Below are 18183 nucleotides of genomic sequence, written 5' to 3' on the forward strand. Positions count from 1 at the left end.
TAATAAACACAACAAAACGTTCAATATTAGTATACGCAAGGAATATTGCACACAAAACCTTGCAACAGAAATCGATTTGATATAAGAGAGCTTATTATAAACATTAGAAATAGAAATAGATTCCTTTATAAATGTCGCCCACAATTTATTCTATTTCTAACCGAATGGAATTCTAAAGTTGTCCGAGGATTTTCAGAGACGACAAGCGAACTATATTTATTGCTTGCTTTTATGTGTTATATATTATTCAATATAATAATAGCCTTTTAATCCAGATACTTTTACATTTAAACTAGTTTCTATTTTTTTTTATGATTGGACAATTCACACCAATTAATTCGTTTAAATTTAGTTTAAATTTTAATTCGTTTTAGTTTAGTTTTTTCTTTAAGGTATCTGTGTGCCCTTTTTTAGCAAAGCCTCCTCCAAATTCTTTCCGCCATGTACTACCTGCTGTTTCTTTAATTTGGTCTTTCCACCTTCTAAGTTGTTTTCTTCTTTTTCGTTTGCTGTACCTTGCGCGACAGTTTAGTACTTTTTTTCTCCACTTTTCCGTTCTTCTTGCCATGTGTGCCCCAGCTATTTAAACTATATTGCCTGAGATTAGCGCGTCCCAAAGTGTGTTAACGTTTAGTGTACTTCTAAGCTCAAGCTATATAAATAAATCCTGTTATAAACAACCTTATTTTACTACAAAGCTATAGCTTATACTTAGCTTAAGCTTATTCAGCTTACAGTGAGCATTTTGCCAGCGCATTTAATGCCTCGATATATTTCCGACAACCCGAAATAATACATGGTAATGTTTTACGCAATAAGCTTGTTATGAATAAAGGTTGGTACATAAAAATAAAATTTAATTATTCTACATATTATATCTCTTTTCATCACAGCGTAAATTCAATTTGTCAAAAAGAGACAAAAGAAAATTTTGGTTCAAAGTAATCGGTCGTATTGAAGTAGCAACTAGCAATATTTAAAGTGTAGTAAAGGAAAGCAATGTTGATATAAGCGCATAGGGATTGGATTTGGGTTAATTTTTTATTCTATGACCATTTGAAATTGTAATTTTTAGCCTTTTAATTAAATTTTACGACTTTTTAAATTTCCAATTATAAAACCTAATTTAAAAACACATATCTAACTTATAACTTGGTTTCCTGTGTAACACATATTAAACTATTATATTAATTAATCGCAATTACCGTCGTTAATAAAAGATGTCATTTTGTTCTTGATATAATGGAAAGGTTTCTTTGAAACTAAATTACGGTAATTTTCTGTAAAACTCCTACAAAAGTTTTAGTTCAAAAGGCTGAAGGAAAGGTATAATAAATTCTACACTGTAGTCCAAACGTTAGATTCAATAGTGAAATTTTGATTCAATTCACAAAAGTTCTTTTCAGAGCTTCAAATAGTTCATTAGGCTTCTGGTATTTTTAAATGAAATTTCTCATTCACTGAAAAGATATTCCTATAAGATGAATTTTAAATATCCGATCATATCGGAAGGTAAATTGCCCGAAAAGGAACTAATTTTAATATGAAAGCTGTAAAAATATTGTTGTGTAAATTTTCTTTGAGAATAATCTGTGTTATATGATTTGTATGCTAATTGTCAATAAATATAAAAATATATAGTCGTATTTTTAATTAGACGAAGTCAACTGACGTTTACGGTGTTGTCAGTTTTTAATGGAATAAAAATAATGTTGTGACAAAGTAAAAACCCCTGAATTAATGATCGGTGATGGCACTAGTCGCCGCGCAGCGCTTTGTAATAAGACGTCAAAAAACTGATTGTAGTTACATAGTACTAGTACCTTACTTATATCAGAGCACTTTTATACAATTTTGAAATAGAAATAATATTCTTTTATTGATTGAAATGATTAACTATTCACACTCATTGTTCATTCATCTGATTGAACAAGAACTGAACGCATCACTATTACTTTAAATATGGCAACATTATTTTACAAAGTGACATTAGCTACTGTCAGTTGGCTTCGTCTAATTAAAAATACGACTTTAGGTATTTTAATATATAATTAAATTTCAAGTGGTCATAGAGGTGATATGAACAGGTAACATCGACACACCTAAACACCAGGGTCGGCGCCGACTGCTGGCGCGCCACGGCCGGTCTATAATAAAACACCAGGTCAATGGAAACACACAGGATTCAGGGATCATAGTATTGGTACACAAATTTTTATGAAACGGTACAGTTTTTCAAATGTATTATTTTTAGTAGATTTCTGACACCATTTCATAAAAATAACATGTCTGATCCACTGATTAACAATAACAATAATGACAATGTAACTTTATACACACAACAGATTACAAGTAATTCATATAATTACTGTTATCAAAGTGAAATGTATATAAATAATTTTGCTAACAAAAAGTCAAGCGAACGTGACTAACTACCAAAACCCATCATGCCTTACAATCCAGGAGATATACAGGAAAAGTTGGGGCAAAACCAGGCTAAAACTATCAAAAAGTCGTGCGTTGTCAAACTGGAGAACTCAACTACCAAGAAACTGAAAGATCATCAGAGGAAAAGGGCACTGACAAAAAACTACCAGGAGAAGAGCAGAGATAGTAACAGGAGAAAAGGGTTCAGAGACAGAACTACCAGGGGAACAGGACATTCAGAAGTCTACCAGGAGGTACTGAGAAGCGAACAGAACAGAAAGACCTAATCGCAGAGAGTGGACAGAAGGGAGGCTCGACTACTTGGCTTATGCCGGCGTTGGTGTAACGGTATTAACTTTGCTTCGTGTTTCTCTACAGAGCTCGCCCAACACGGCGTGCGAAGCCTCCTCGTTTGTAGGGTTGTCGGCTGTCGAGGCTGGTCCATTGGCTGTTTCACCCTGTGTTATAGGTCATCACTGGCGGCGCTGTGCGCTCATTATACAACCAGGATGATTGTTTTAAAGACACAAAATTTCCCTTATATACAGTTGCATACCTGACTGAAGATAGTATAACATTACATTTGTAAAGCATAATTCTATTGTACAGTTCCTGGGTGCTTTAAATAATAGTGAATTTAATTGTCAACGATAACAATAGAATAAATGCGAAATAATTAAATGTTAATTTCTATGAAACGAATGCTAAATGAATGCATTGTCAGGGTGAAACTCGGACGATTTAGGTAATCGCAACGCATATTAAACTATGAAAGCCTGAGTAAGCAAAATGTACATTTTGAATGCCTTTAATTAAGAACTACTCCACCACTCAGTTAAAACAATATATAGTCAAAATCTTTTATAACGATATCGAAACGACTACTCATATTTCGTTGTAAAAACCGATAGTCGTAACAGCCGATGACGTTGTTATTAAGTACCTAATACAATAGCATTCAGTCGGGACCTTTGATTTTGGTCAATATAGCCGGTATGTTGTTCTAAACGATGTCGTCGTAAACGGTTTTGACTGTATATTAATCGTGGAAACCTGACGTCAAGTCGTTTCAATTCCTGTTATGTACGAAACCTGAATATTAAAATTGCAAATTACCAGGAGCAAGTATATTTTTCTGCTATCATCCAGAGGAACGAAAATACTATCTTCAATTAGGTATTACAACTTCTCTCTAAATAACATCAATAATATAAATTTAGATATTGGAGAATTGTTGGCCTTTGATGAAAGCTTATGTTCATTAATACATCAAAGAAAATACTGAATTGACCTCATTGGGATTCGGTTCAGAAGAAGATTATTTATATATGTATATAAAAATTTACATTATTTTATTGTTTCATAAATCGTCAGAATTAGCTTCTTTTGTTTACTGACAAAAATTAAAGCCTCTATGTAGCTTTAGCTTACATTGTAAAGTTAACTTAAATGCCTTTTAATGGATTTTTTTATTAATAATTGTGTTATAAGCCTTCAGGCTTTAGTAAATACAACCTTCTAAACAACTTATCCTACACAGCTAGACTTGCTACGATTTGTTAGGTCATATCCACTAAATAAATTTAAACTAAATAATTGTCACAAAGTAATAATTAAACGTGTTTCCGGCGCATTTAATATATCTTATATTTGCTATGCTGTAATAAATCGTGTAATACCGCAATGGTAATACTGCATTACCTTGACTTAGGAGAACGTAAATTTTCTACTATTAAAGGATGATGAGTTTCTAAATGTTTTAAATTTTATTTAATCTGGAACAAATTTGTCTACTAACTTTTTGATCAAGTTGAAAAATTGCGATCGTAACTTGATAAAACTTTCTTTGTGAGATTACGTAAATTGTAAATTATTTTGCGAAAATATAAATTTATAACTTATTGGATTAAGTTTTTTTAAGTTTTAAAGCCTTATAATGATAATTTTTATACATATTTTAGTAACGAAAAGTTATTGGAATTATATTCCCTAATAAGTATTAATACTGATCAAGTAGATATTTTTAAAATTAAATTTAAGGAATAATATGTAATAAAAATAGCATCAATTTAATCAAATAAAAAAGGACTAAATCTTTATTACCTAGTACATAAGATTTATATATGCGTGTGTTTGTAATTAAACTCATCATGGATCAATGTGAAATTTTGTGTGTGTGTGAATTGTGATTTCTGCTGTTTTATTTGTGAATAATGTATATTTATTACAAGTTTATGTTTCTTTGTAATTTGAGGTTTTTGTATTTAAGACGTGTGTACCACCATAACATAATGTAATACCATAACATATTAAACAATTATTTTAAAATGATTAATAATTTGTTGTTCAATTATAACATTCATACCTACCTATTACAAGTTTTGTATTTTATTGTATCACTATTACTATTTCTGCAAACCGTAATAATTAACGCTCCGTGTGTCGTAATCCGAACACAAGGTTTAAAGTGATATGGTTATTGTTGAGGACATTATTCACCGATAACAATGATCCTCCTATGTGTAGCATGGACGTATCTAGTATTTGCGTCAGAACATCACACAGTCAAAGTTTAAATAAAAATATTTTTTTGAAGAAAACTTCTTTAGGCGCATGAGGGAAAAATTTTAACGGAACGTCACGAAGATGTGCAGCGTTTTTGTTGACGAAAAGGGAGAGAGCGATTGAGAGAGAGTGAGAAGGGTGAATTACCTTATAGAAATTCTATTTTTAAAATTAAAATTTCGTAAAGAGAATTTATGAAATATTAGTATTTTATATTTTATGCAAAATAATTTATTGAAATCTCAAATGACGAATTGTAAATTAAAATGCCACGTGTTTTTAATATTGAAGAAATAAATAAAAAATTGTTTGTATTAATTTTTAAAACTCAATATTTTAATGACAATTAACTCTAAGTCTCGGAAGTCTAAAGTTTCAGATTTTAAAACCTGATGTTATGTTTTACCGCCGCCCACGGACTCTCACATTACCAGAACGCTCGCAAGTGCGTTGCCGGCCTTTGAAAATTATCTTATTTTTTTTGAAGGACCCTAAGTCGACTCGGTTCGGATATACTTCAGTGGGTTGCTGGTTCTACATAGAGGTGGTGGGCGGCAAAAACTGCCCTAAGAAACGCTCAGTTGTGGAACGACGGACGTCGATACGGATGTTTTTTTGTGTTCTGCCTTGACGTCCAATAAAAAGATATATATATTAAGCAAATTTAAGTGGGTTTATAGCTTATTACACACTTCCTAATGTTATAATCTTAGTTTAATCATAAAAACCTTATGTATGTGAGAGAAGAAAATAAAGATTATTATTATTATTATTATTATTACAGCGAACGATAGAACAAATACCTATACAATACCAAAACTCCCTAATAAACTTACTACAGAATAATTATTTCCAATTAAAACCACTCACGTTCGAAACCTTTACTACCTTCAACTGCTAATTAGAGAAACTTGATAACAACAGATTAATTAACTATTAGTAATACAATACCAATCACCTTACGTTCTTGTTAACATTAGGTGTCAATATATAAGCGAGTAAGTATATAAAATGTTTAAAGTAAATAGAATATTTATTATGAGTTTATTTTTATGATATATATATGATTATAATCCACTCATAATAACTCTAAAAATTCACTGGGAAGCTTCAGTCTATCCAAGCCTGTCACAAATGTGTCTTGCTCTGGTGCGGGATTGAGGACACCTTATCGCCCGCCATCGTAAATTTATTAAATATTACAAGTGTATTTTTTTTTATAGAACTTGGGGCAAACGGGCAGGAGGCTCACCTGATGTTAAGTGATACCGCCGCCCATGGACACTCTCAATGCCAGAGGGCTCGCGAGTGCGTTGCCGTATTTTTGTTGTACCCCACCACCCGTGGACACTGCCAGAAGGTTTGCATGTGTGTTTCTGGCTTTTAAAATTTGTAATCCCTTATAATTTGATATGTATATTTATTTAAAATATGAGTTTAAAGCTTTTATTATAAAATAAGCAGAGCTTTTACGAAAGCTTTCACATGAAATAATGATTAATCCGGAGCTCGTAAAAGATTTACCTCCAAGCTCTTTAGGAGGGTTCTAAAAGCAGCCATTTCAAGTTAATGAAACCAAATTTCTTGTCCTCACCTTCATTACCTTTCAAGTGACCAGCTTAAAAGTTTCCTATTTCATTTAATATTTTTAAGATATGTGCAAAGTCAAGTAAGCTTTTTTTTTAGATTTAATTCTGATAAAATTATATAAGAATTAATGAGTGACTGTAATATATCATTTACCTAATAGTATATATCTTCATGTTATTTAGTTTGTTTAGTTATTAAAAAATAAGTCTTTAGTATTTACAATTCTTAACCTATATAATAATAATTAAAATATATATTTATTTGTAACTAAAAATTAATAAATAGCAAATAAAACAAATTAAAAAGTTTCGTCTCTGTGGTAGCGTATCTATAACGCTGGCAGCATTTCGTCGCTGCATATATACTTATTAAGTTGAGCGTTTATTAAAATATGTTTAGTATTTTATGTAATATCAAAATAAAATTTTAGTTATTTAAATAGAAGTTATTTTTCCTATTTTAGTTTTCCATAATAAAAGAATAGTAAAAAACAAAATAAAAACGTTAAAATTATAATATTTAAAGTATACATATAACTTTAACATTTTTACAGTAAAATCTATTATAGACCATTAGCAAAGTTTAAAGAAAAAAGCAACGAGAAATTATATTTTCAATTTTCATATATCTAGTACTGCGCGTTGCCGCCATAAAGAGCGTTTAATTAACAATTACAACAAATCAAATGATGCACTACAGACTTTGCGTCAATAAGTCTTTCGTTATCATACTAAACCGTAAAATAAATCAACAAAAGGAATCTAGAATAAGAATTGCCTATGAATACTGCGTTAATGGTTTATTAACACTGTGTAAGAAAAATGAGGATCATTTTTTTCATATTTCCCATTTAAACTTTCATCAAAAGGCAATCATTAACAATGCTCCAATATTGAGAAAGAAAGTTTATTTTATACAATTTTTTCTCCGTCGAATCTGAAACATAGAAATCGTAAGATGTTCGTTTTTTAAAATGTTCCGGAAATGGTTTCCGTGTTAGCTGAATAAATCCCCATCCTATAAGCCTTATTAAAGTAACGTTTCACATTTAACAGTGGAACGGTGGAACCTTAGTGACATAAAATTCAAATTATTCAATACTTATAGGGTTTTACGGGGATATTAAATGATACCAAACGTGTGCAAAGATATATTGTGTATGGAAATACAATCTCTTTTCTTTCACTAATTCCATTAAAAAAAACATTTCGTTGTCTATTATTCGAAATTTAAAATACCACAGAGTTCGGCTGCCGACAATTTATGCCAAATTGAGCTTTAGAATTTTCTTAGTTGCATAAATATATCTGATTACTTACTTGGTTTCATCTATGTATACTGCTTCTAACACTTTAGCGGCATACTGAATGTTCTTTTGTAGAGTTTCAACGGGTATTTCACCTCTATTTATTTGTCTTAGGAGATAACGTAATCTGTGGACAAAATAAATTCCGCATTGTATTTAAACAGGTAAAAAATAAATTCCGCAATGTATTTAAACAGTGTTAGCCTAGTGCGTGAATCTTACCCTTGATTACGTTCGATTCTTGAGAACAACATTTTTTACTATATGCGACATTTTGAAGGAAAATATCTCATCTCTTCATACAATAAAGTTCACAAATAATTAAATTAATTGTCTAATACAAGGGTAATGTTCATTAACAGTTTTATCAGTTATCAGTCAGCACCGTTTTGATGTTTTTCATTTTGACAAGGTTTCTAAACTGATGTTTTTGCTTGCTGCCTTTAAGGCTGATGCCTTAAAGGCAGCAAGCAAATGATAGAGTATACTTGTTTTTTTTAATTTTTAAGGGGTGTCAATTGTCAACGCAGCGCTACCATGGTGGTAGACGTGGTACACATGAGCAAATCATATAGATATTTAGCTGTGACACTATGTTCGTGTGTCCGCGATACCGCACTACAGCTACTATATACAGCTAGTTATAAATAAACATAAAATAAATCAGTGGAGCTACATCCGAGTCTGTTCCTCAGATTTCTGTATCTGTTTCATTATCATTTGTCAATCTAAGGCAAGGCGGTTTCTTCACGATGTTTACCTTCACCGTTCGAGCGAATGTTAAATGCACACATAAAAAAAAGTTCATTGGTGCACAGCCGGGGATCGAACCTACGACCTCAGGGATGAGAGTCGCACGCTGAAGCCACTAGGCCAACACTGCTCATATCGTATAAAATTTAAGAATAATATAATAAAATGTTTTAATTCGCATAAATATAGGGTAACGCACGTAATAGGCATAGCACTTAAATAAATATAGAGTTTTCATAAAAAATGCTGTATAAAGCAAAAATATAATCTTAAGACCATTATACAAAGTAGGTACAAAGTGGAGCTTTTATAATTTGTTTTTACAATCATTACGCTCGTTACTTTAAGCGCTTCAAGCACTTGAAATAATTTGTGAATCATTTGTTTCCATGTTGAAATGAAGAGAAGTAATTGAGCTGAAATTAAATGAAAATAACCGTTCCAAAACGGAGTTGTTTTCGTTATGACCATCTGTATTGTTCTTTGCTTTGGTTTGACAAATATTTAGATCATTTTAGCCGCTATTGTTCTAGCGAATGTTTTGTTTTTAAGTAATATTGTTCTGGAATATACTCGTACTTGTTCGAATGTTTGCTTATTTGTAGAACATTGATATTCTAGCACTTTTTACTTTTCATAGCAAGACTGGGGCTTGTAGTTTTGAAAAACGAATCACATTACTTAATATGAATCAATAGTAACTTTTAAATTACATTCCAAACCGTTCTGGAGTTCATAGGGATCATTATTCATTATACTTTAATTTTGACGAACAAGACATCATAGCCAATATTCTAGTTGGAATAAGTTATTTGATTCAATAAAAATTTGCTGGACATAGTCGCCTAATCGCTAGAAAGATTAACACAGTACAACAAGCAGAAATATTAACATTTCCATTTAAAAACGACCAAAAATCATTCATTTAAGGCCCTATCCCAGCACGAATTGCAGCTGTGTCAGTGTTTTGGGGTGGACTGCGGGGCGCAGAGGAGAGCTGGAGCACTGAGGCGCGCCGACCCGTAATAACAATTAGTTAAAACATTAAATTAATGTAATTGTATAATTTTTTTTTTCTGAAATGGATTACTTGGCTTGCGATAAAATATATCGTGTAAATTTTAAAATCTTGTTCTATATACATTTTCGTCATAAAATGAATTCAAAGTGTCAAAACATGGCTATGATTTTTTTTCTATCAAGCGAAGTTGTTTAAATCGTGTATCGATCTTTAAAAATCGATACATAAACTACTCAACTCAACCATATATTTTATCTATTCTCCCTACTTAAAGAAACGACGACGAAAAATGGAAAGAAACAATGTACTTTTTTGGTGTTTGGCGACCAGATCGGTCCTTAACATAGATATCTAGATTTGCCATGACATAGTCTATCGCTATTATAGGTAGTGAACAATTTTTTACCTAAGAGCGGCTTTATCGCATGCATCGGGCGTGTCGACGGCGGGCAAGTGTTCAGTGTCCAGGTCGAGTTGGTCCAACTGCTCCTCGGTGGGAGGTGAGGACTCTGGCTTGGACTTGCTTGACGATCTACGGACTATCGTCAGTGCGCCTTGTTCTGTCAAAAAAGAGGTTTTATTAAGTACTAGCTGACCCGGCGCACTTTGTTCCACCTTACAGTCTAATAATATCGTGTTAACTTTAGTTAGACTTAGGATTTCATTAAGGTTAACATTAATACAAATTTCTTTTTGCAAATATAGAAATGTTTTATTGCGTGCCATTGCGAAAGAAGAATGGTAGTTTTACACATTAGGCCTCTTCTCTCGAGCGCCAATATTGCGTTACTGCATGTCAAAGCACTTTCTGATATACAACATTTTTTGATGAGGTAACTTCGATCAAGATCAAACCATGCATCTCCTCATTCACCTCAAGATCGGAATTTCTTGAACTGACACGAATTCGACGTAAAAATGATGCGTAGTTTTGTCAACGGATGGCACCACATGCTGTTTGCATTCGTAAATTAAATTTACTCATTTATTGTTATTCGATAACTTATCCGATATTTTAGTACTTATTCTGCTATTCGGAGTTGAGAAGAATCCACTAAAAAAGATATAACTAACATCGGTTCAGCCGTTCTCGAGTTATAAGTGTTGTAACAAACACGACTTTCTTTTATATATATAGATTAATATTAACTAGCTGACACTTCGTACCGCCTAAGAGTCACTAAAAAAATTTACACATAACAAAAAGGATGTATAGTTTACACTACATAACACTTACATAATTAAACTACTGAAAGTAATATAATTTATACAAAATAAATATAAAGTTCATTATTTTTTATATAAGATATAAGCGCCTGAAATATTTCACAACCAATATAATATATGTCAATTGTTTTCAATACTGATATTATTTTACGTTAATTTAAATAAAATATGCTATTATCCGAATATTGTGGATATATTATGTTGATTCAAAACCTTTATTCAAATACGTTCTTTAATTTGAGGGGAGAATTTACCGTATCGACGGGATGAACATTAAATATTTGACAGTTACGAAACCCATGAATATTTTGTGTGGGTTATATTTTTCTTTCATTTTATTTCTTCGTCATTTTTCCAATGTATGTTATTCTAGAGGGAGTCACCATGAAAATCAGTCCAGCTGTTCTCGAGCTATAAGTGTTCGTAAAAAACCCGACTTTGATCTATATATTACACTAAAATTACATTTATCATAAAAATGTTACTAGCGTCTTAATTCAACAGTAATAAGTAAACAGTTAAATAAGTTAACAGTTAGTTAACAGTTTATTATAAGTAAATTAGTTAAAAATGTTTTTTTTAAATATATATGTAAAGAGAATGATCTCTTTAATTTGTATATTCGCGCGCACTGCTAGTTCGTGAGTGAGCCGCGTCGTGTCACGTCAAGCTAGCTGACATTGTCAAAGATGTAAAGGGCAAATATGCTGAGATTGTTGAATTGTATTTTAATCTTATTTGTAAATTAATTTAATACTTAGTTAAGCTATATGTATCGAGAGGTGATAACAATGAACTTTTATTGTCGTTTCTTTATTTACAGGTAAGATTGTGTTAGTCTTGTAAGGATTGTATCAGTGTGTAACCTACTCGATAAATAAAATTGCATTCTTTATTTACCGAGAAACAAATAGAAGTTTTATTTAGCCTCTTGCTTGCTATTGAAATACAGACTATTGTCTTATAAAACGACAATACTTGTTTATAATGGCACAAAAATTGCAGTTTGCATTTAAGCTTGAAGCATCACAAACTGACAATAAGACGAGTGTAATTGCCATAACCTCAATTACAACAGAAGATGACAAAAAGTATACACTGTCTGAGACTGATAAATACGCGAGTCGTCACATAGCATTAACAAAAACAGAAACCTACAAAAGAGTGAGAAAAAGTTTAAATCAAAGAGGTCAAGAAAGAACAATATGGATGACATGTACAGAAGAAATGATTCAAGCCTATTTTGATGAAGATAATAATTTAATGTTTAACGACCTATATTTAAAAGAAGAAAAAAAACAAACAGATATTGTAGAATCCACACAGAAGAAAAAGGGTCTACTAAATTTGAAAAATATATCAGAAAGATTCATGATTGAGAAATTTGTATGTAAATTCTCAAATGCGAAACAATGGATAGAAATATTCGAGAATGAATGTAAACGATTTGAGATTGAGGAAGATACAACAAAGATAGAAATATTAAGATTATTTTTGGACAAAACATGTGCAGATTGGCACTCGGCAACATTGAAGACTTTGAAAATCGAGGCTGGATGGTCCGAGTGGAAAAATAAATTTTTGGACACATTTGGCGATAAAGGATGGAGTTCGGGAATGTATGCCATATTTTACAAATATAAAGAAGGATCACTGATGGAATACGCCATTAGAAAAGAAAAGTTATTATTAGATATGGATGAAAATATTGGCGGGAAAAGTCTGGTCACACTTATAGCAGCCGGCTTACCTGAATTTATTAGAAACAGAATTGATCCTGAAAAGTGTGAAACCTCAACAAGATTGCTTCATGAAATAAGTAAATGTGAAAGTTTGGTAAATAATAAAAACTTCAAAATAAAAAAGGAAGAAAAAGATGACAATAAGAAATACAGTTTAGGAAAAAAACCATGCAAAACCTGTCAGTATTTAAATAAGGGTAATCGATACCACCCAGAACAGTCTTGTTGGTTTAAAAAAGAAGGGGCAGATAACAAAAGGATTGGAAGTAATTCGGTTATAGAAGTAAATCTAAGCGAAGAGACAAAAAACGAGTAATCACACCATTGATAAAAATAAATATGTTATTAGAAGACAAAATACAAATAAATGGAATATATGATTCAGGCTCACAAGTGTCTCTGATAAACAAAAGGTTAGTTAGAACACAGAATGATTCTGTGGATACAAATAGAATATTATTAAGAACTGTCAATGGTGTGACATACACAAAAGGTTTAATAAGAATAAAAGTAAAGATTTTTGATATAGAAGAATATGTTGATGTTTTTATTGTAGACAAACTGGATTTTGAAGATTTCATTATAGGACTAGATATGATAAAAAAATTTAAATTAGCTCAAAATGAAGATTAAAAATTTTACAAAAGACAAAGAGGGAGATAAATACTATGAATGCATTTGAAGAGATAGAGGAAATTAAAGTCAATTTTAATGAGCATGTGAATAAAAATGACTTCATAACAAATCTACATCACTTGGACAATATCAAAAAGTCCCGAATACACAATTTAATAGAGAATTATAATACTATATTTGCCAAAGACAAATATGATGTAGGTACAGTAACAGATTATGAAGCCCGGATAGACTTAATGGTGGACAAGTACTGTAGCAAAAGACCATATCGTTACACATTAGAAGACAAAATAGAAATAGAAAAACAGGTGGGTAATTTACTAAAAAATAACTTAATTGAGGAATCATACAGCCCATTCGCAGCACCAGTTACCTTGGCATTTAAAAGAGACGAAAATACAAAATCGAGACTCTGTATTGATTTTCGTGAACTAAACAAGATAGTCATACCACAAGCACAACCATTTCCATTGATAAGCGACTTGATTATTAAAGCAAGAAATTGTAAATATTTTACCACACTGGACATAAATTCCGCGTTTTGGTCTATACCACTACGTATTGAGGACAGACAAAAGACAGGATTTGTCACACAGGATGGACATTATCAATGGACTTGCCTACCATTTGGATTGAAAACATCACCTGCCATTTTACAGAGAATTTTATCAAATATATTAAGAAATAATAACTTGAAAGACTTCACAGAAAATTACATTGATGATATCTTAATATTTTCACAATCGTTTGAAGAACATATAGATCACATAGAAAAAGTACTCAAAGCAATAATAAAAGAAGGATTCAGATTAAAATTTAAAAAATGCACATTTGCAGCAACATCAGTGAAATACCTAGGACATATAATAGGAAATAATACGGTAAAACCGCTCAAAGATAACATTATTTCAATAAGAAATTTCCCAACACCCAAAACCCGAAAGAATATTAGACAGTTTCTGGGAAAGATTAACTTTTACCACGAATACATACCAAATAGTTCGATATTATTGGATCCACTACATAAATTATTGAGGAAAGATGCCCAGTTTATATGGTCAGAAGAATGTGAAGAAACTTTTTCTAATATAAAAAATATATTATGCTCACAACCGGTACTCGAAATATTTGATAAAGACCAGCCTATTACAATTTACACGGATGCCTCGTTGAATGGTATAGGTGCAATATTAAAACAGATTCAAAAAAATGGTAAAGAAAAACCAGTTGGTTATTTTTCAAAAAAACTCAATGATTCACAAAAAAGAAAGAAGGCAATATACCTTGAATGCTTGGCAATAAAAGAAGCTATCAAATACTGGCAATATTGGTTGATTGGAAGAAAGTTTACCGTTTTTTCGGATCACAAACCACTAGAAAACCTCAACATAAAGGCTAGAACAGACGATGAACTTGGTGAATTAACTTTTTATTTGTCACAATATGACTTCAACATCAAATATATTCCGGGGAAGAATAATACGGAAGCAGACAGTCTCAGTAGAAACCCAGTATTGGAAGATAATGATAATGATGAAGAAATTTTAAAAATGGTGAATCTGATAACAATAGATGATATTAAGGCAGATCAGCAGAAAAACGAGAAAATAAAGGAAAAGAAAACCAAAATAATCGAAAGAAATGGGATACTATACAAAAAAGATCGAAACAGAGAAAAAGTTATATTATCTGAAGAAGCGAGTGTAAAATTAATAAAGGAAACACACACCGAATGGTGTCATTTAGGGATCAACCAAATGATAAATAAAATCAGTCCTTATTATACAGCAAAGAATTTAACGAGAAACATTAAAAGAATATGCAAAAATTGTGAAACCTGTATTAAAAATAAATCGAGAGGCCAGGATAAATACGGATTAATGTCACATCAGGGACCAGCCGAAAAACCATTTCAGATAATGTCGATAGATACCATTGGTGGCTTTGGAGGACAAAGATCAACAAAGAAATACCTACATTTGTTAGTTGATCATTTTACAAGATTTGCGTTCATTCTGACATCAAAAACGCAAAATGCTTCAGATTTCATCAAGTTAGTAAAAAAAGTTCTGGAGACGGAAAACATTGAGATATTACTAGCAGATCAGTATCCAGGATTAAATTCAAAAGAATTCACCGAATTTTTGACAGATAATGATGTAAAACTAATATTTACTGCGGTAGATACACCATTTTCAAACGGACTCAACGAAAGATTGAACCAAACACTGGTTAACAAAATGAGGTGCAAAATAAATCAGAAGAATGAAAAGAAATCCTGGACGTCAATTGCAAGAGAATGTATAGATAAGTATAATGAAACCGAGCACACAGTGACAGGCTTTGCACCAGTATATCTATTAGAAGGAAAAGTCACCAGTATTTTGCCACAAGAACTACGACACCCATTAGATACAGAAACATGGGTTCAAAATAGACAACAAGCACTTGAAAGATCAATTAGATCACATGCATATAATAAGAAATTATTTGATAAAGGCAGAACACAATGGGAATTCAACATAGGAGAACTGGTATATGTTGAAAACGGAAACAAATTAAATAGGAAGAAAATGGACAATTTAAGAATCGGCCCATTTGAAATAACAGACAAAATATCGAATACAATATACAAAATAAACACAGGCAGAACAAAAACTAATACAAGCTTATACCATATAACAAAACTTATTCGAATGGACGGTGGAATAAATGATGGGTAACGCTGAATAATATGTACGGCTACCATGAGAATTACTGGAGCAATTCTCATCCTGGAGGAGGGAGATGTAAAGAGAATGATCTCTTTAATTTGAATATTCGCGCTCACTGCTAGTTCGTGAGTGAGCCGCGTCGTGTCAGCTGACATTGTCAAAGATGTAAAGGGCAAATATGCTGAGATTGTTGAATTGTATTTTAATCTTATTTGTAAATTAATTTAATACTTAGTTAAGCTATATGTATCGAGAGGTGATAACAATGAACTTTTATTGTCGTTTCTTTATTTACAGGTAAGATTGTGTTAGTCTTGTTTTTTTATATAATAGGGGGGCAAACGAGCTTGCGGGACGACCAAAAAGGGTAGTCCACGCAGCCCATAGACACCCATTTTAGTGGGTGCGTTGCCGGCCTTTGAGGGAGGAGTAGGCTCGTTTTTTAAAAATTTGGAGGTCGTATCTCTGAGGGAAGACCCCCCCCGGGAGCCGATTCCACAGTTCGCTAGTTTGTATCAGTGTGTAACCTACTCGATAAATAAAATTGCATTCTTTATTTACAGAGAAACAAATAGAAGTTTTATTTAGCCTATTGCTTGCTATTGAAATACAGACTATTGTCTTATATATATTTTTTTACTTTGAAAAGTAGTTACCTTAGTGTACTCGTAGCGTATTTATATAATTCGTAGTGGGCGCTACGAGTAGCTACAACATACAATTACATTTTTGGTCCTTCGCTACGAAATGCATTATTCGTTTACAAAAGCTTGCCAACGCTTGGCCTACTGATACATTGATACAAGAAAAATAAAAGACAATTTTGAATGTGACAAGCACTTATAGGCAAACATAACATACAAGAGTTAATGAAAAGAAGTTAAACGAAAATCCATTTTAAAGTGTAAGGGGAGCAACTATGGATATCCAGACCCAGCTCGTTTATCAGAATGCTCAATCTGGACGTCGGTGAGTTTTGACCAAATCGCGTTCTCGAAAGGAAGGACAAATGGAATGATGGGATGCCTGGGATATCTACGAGAAATTAAATTGAATTGTTAAAAGATTAGGGCAATAAACCTGATCGAAGTATCTTAATTGCAAACGATACATCAATTAATTTTCTGCGATTCTCCAATGACAACATCTTAAAGAGCCGAGATGCCACTAGAGAAAAGCAGATGCCACATTAATCTTTTTTGTAAACGCTCCAGTCGTAACATATGCGTCATAATGCGGCCTCCATACAATTGTACCATATTTATCTTTATATTGGCAATATTTCTAAGATATTAAGGACAGTAGGAGGTTATACCAGTGTTATTTTATGATGAATTTTATTCTTAGCCTTTAATAGTAAAATGGTGGCGTAATCGTATTAATGCAGCATAAAGTATTAAGTGGATTATTAAAAATTGTACGAGAAACTTACAATTAATTTAAAAACAAAATTTATTTAAATACAAGAGAATATGTAAGTTACGGAAAGAAGAATAAATCTAGCCGTCTAGTGCAGGGCGGTGAACGATAAAATTGTTTTTAGATTATCCTGCCCGGGACACAGAGCAAAAAATATTTTGATTTAAAATTTGAATTAAATTTTGAATTTTCTAAATTGGAATTGTTGTCTGTGAGAAAAGAAAGCATCGTGAGGAAACAGATACATCTTCAAACCAAACGTCAATTTCGTGTGTTAAGTACTTACTTACTTTTATAGATTGCTAGCTGACCCGGCAAACGTTGTTTTGCCATAGAGTACCTATACGTATATTATTTCTAGGAAACATTTTTAGTTCAATAAAAATAACTCTATTATAATTAAAAAAATAGGTGTTAATCGTAGAGGGGTTAAAATTTAGGGTTGTATGTATTTTTTAAGGACACATTATAAAAAAAAAAAAAAATTCGTCCAAAAAATAAAAATAAAATATTAGGGGTGGACTACCCATATCACTTAGGGGTATGAAAAAGAGATAGTAGCCGATTCTCAGACCTACTGAATATGCATAAAAAAATTCATGAGAATCGGTCGAGCCGTTTCGGAGGAGTATGGGAACGAACATTGTGACACGAGAGTTTTATATATATAGAGATGATAAAAAAGAAAAAGCCTTTCAAAGCTTCCAAACTCCAAAGCCATAGTATACTAACGTATTTTGTAAATTACATTTATATCTACAATTTAAATACGACAAACGCTTA

At 31.9% G+C, this 18183-nt stretch overlaps 1 protein-coding gene across 1 annotated transcript in view; it reads right to left on the reverse strand.

The window, feature by feature from the left end:
• LOC125056254 (calcium/calmodulin-dependent 3',5'-cyclic nucleotide phosphodiesterase 1) overlaps window positions 1-18183 on the reverse strand; it is a 150441-nt gene that overhangs the window by 22260 nt on the left and 109998 nt on the right. The window contains exons 3-4 of the mRNA XM_047659284.1: window positions 10069-10222; window positions 7902-8015 (exon numbers count right to left, since the gene is read on the reverse strand). Of these exons, the coding sequence (XP_047515240.1) occupies window positions 7902-8015; window positions 10069-10222 (268 nt within the window). The remainder of the gene's footprint in view (window positions 1-7901; window positions 8016-10068; window positions 10223-18183) is intronic.

This window comes from Pieris napi, chromosome 14 (assembly GCF_905475465.1).
Source record: "Pieris napi chromosome 14, ilPieNapi1.2, whole genome shotgun sequence".
Lineage (NCBI taxonomy): Eukaryota > Metazoa > Arthropoda > Insecta > Lepidoptera > Pieridae > Pieris > Pieris napi.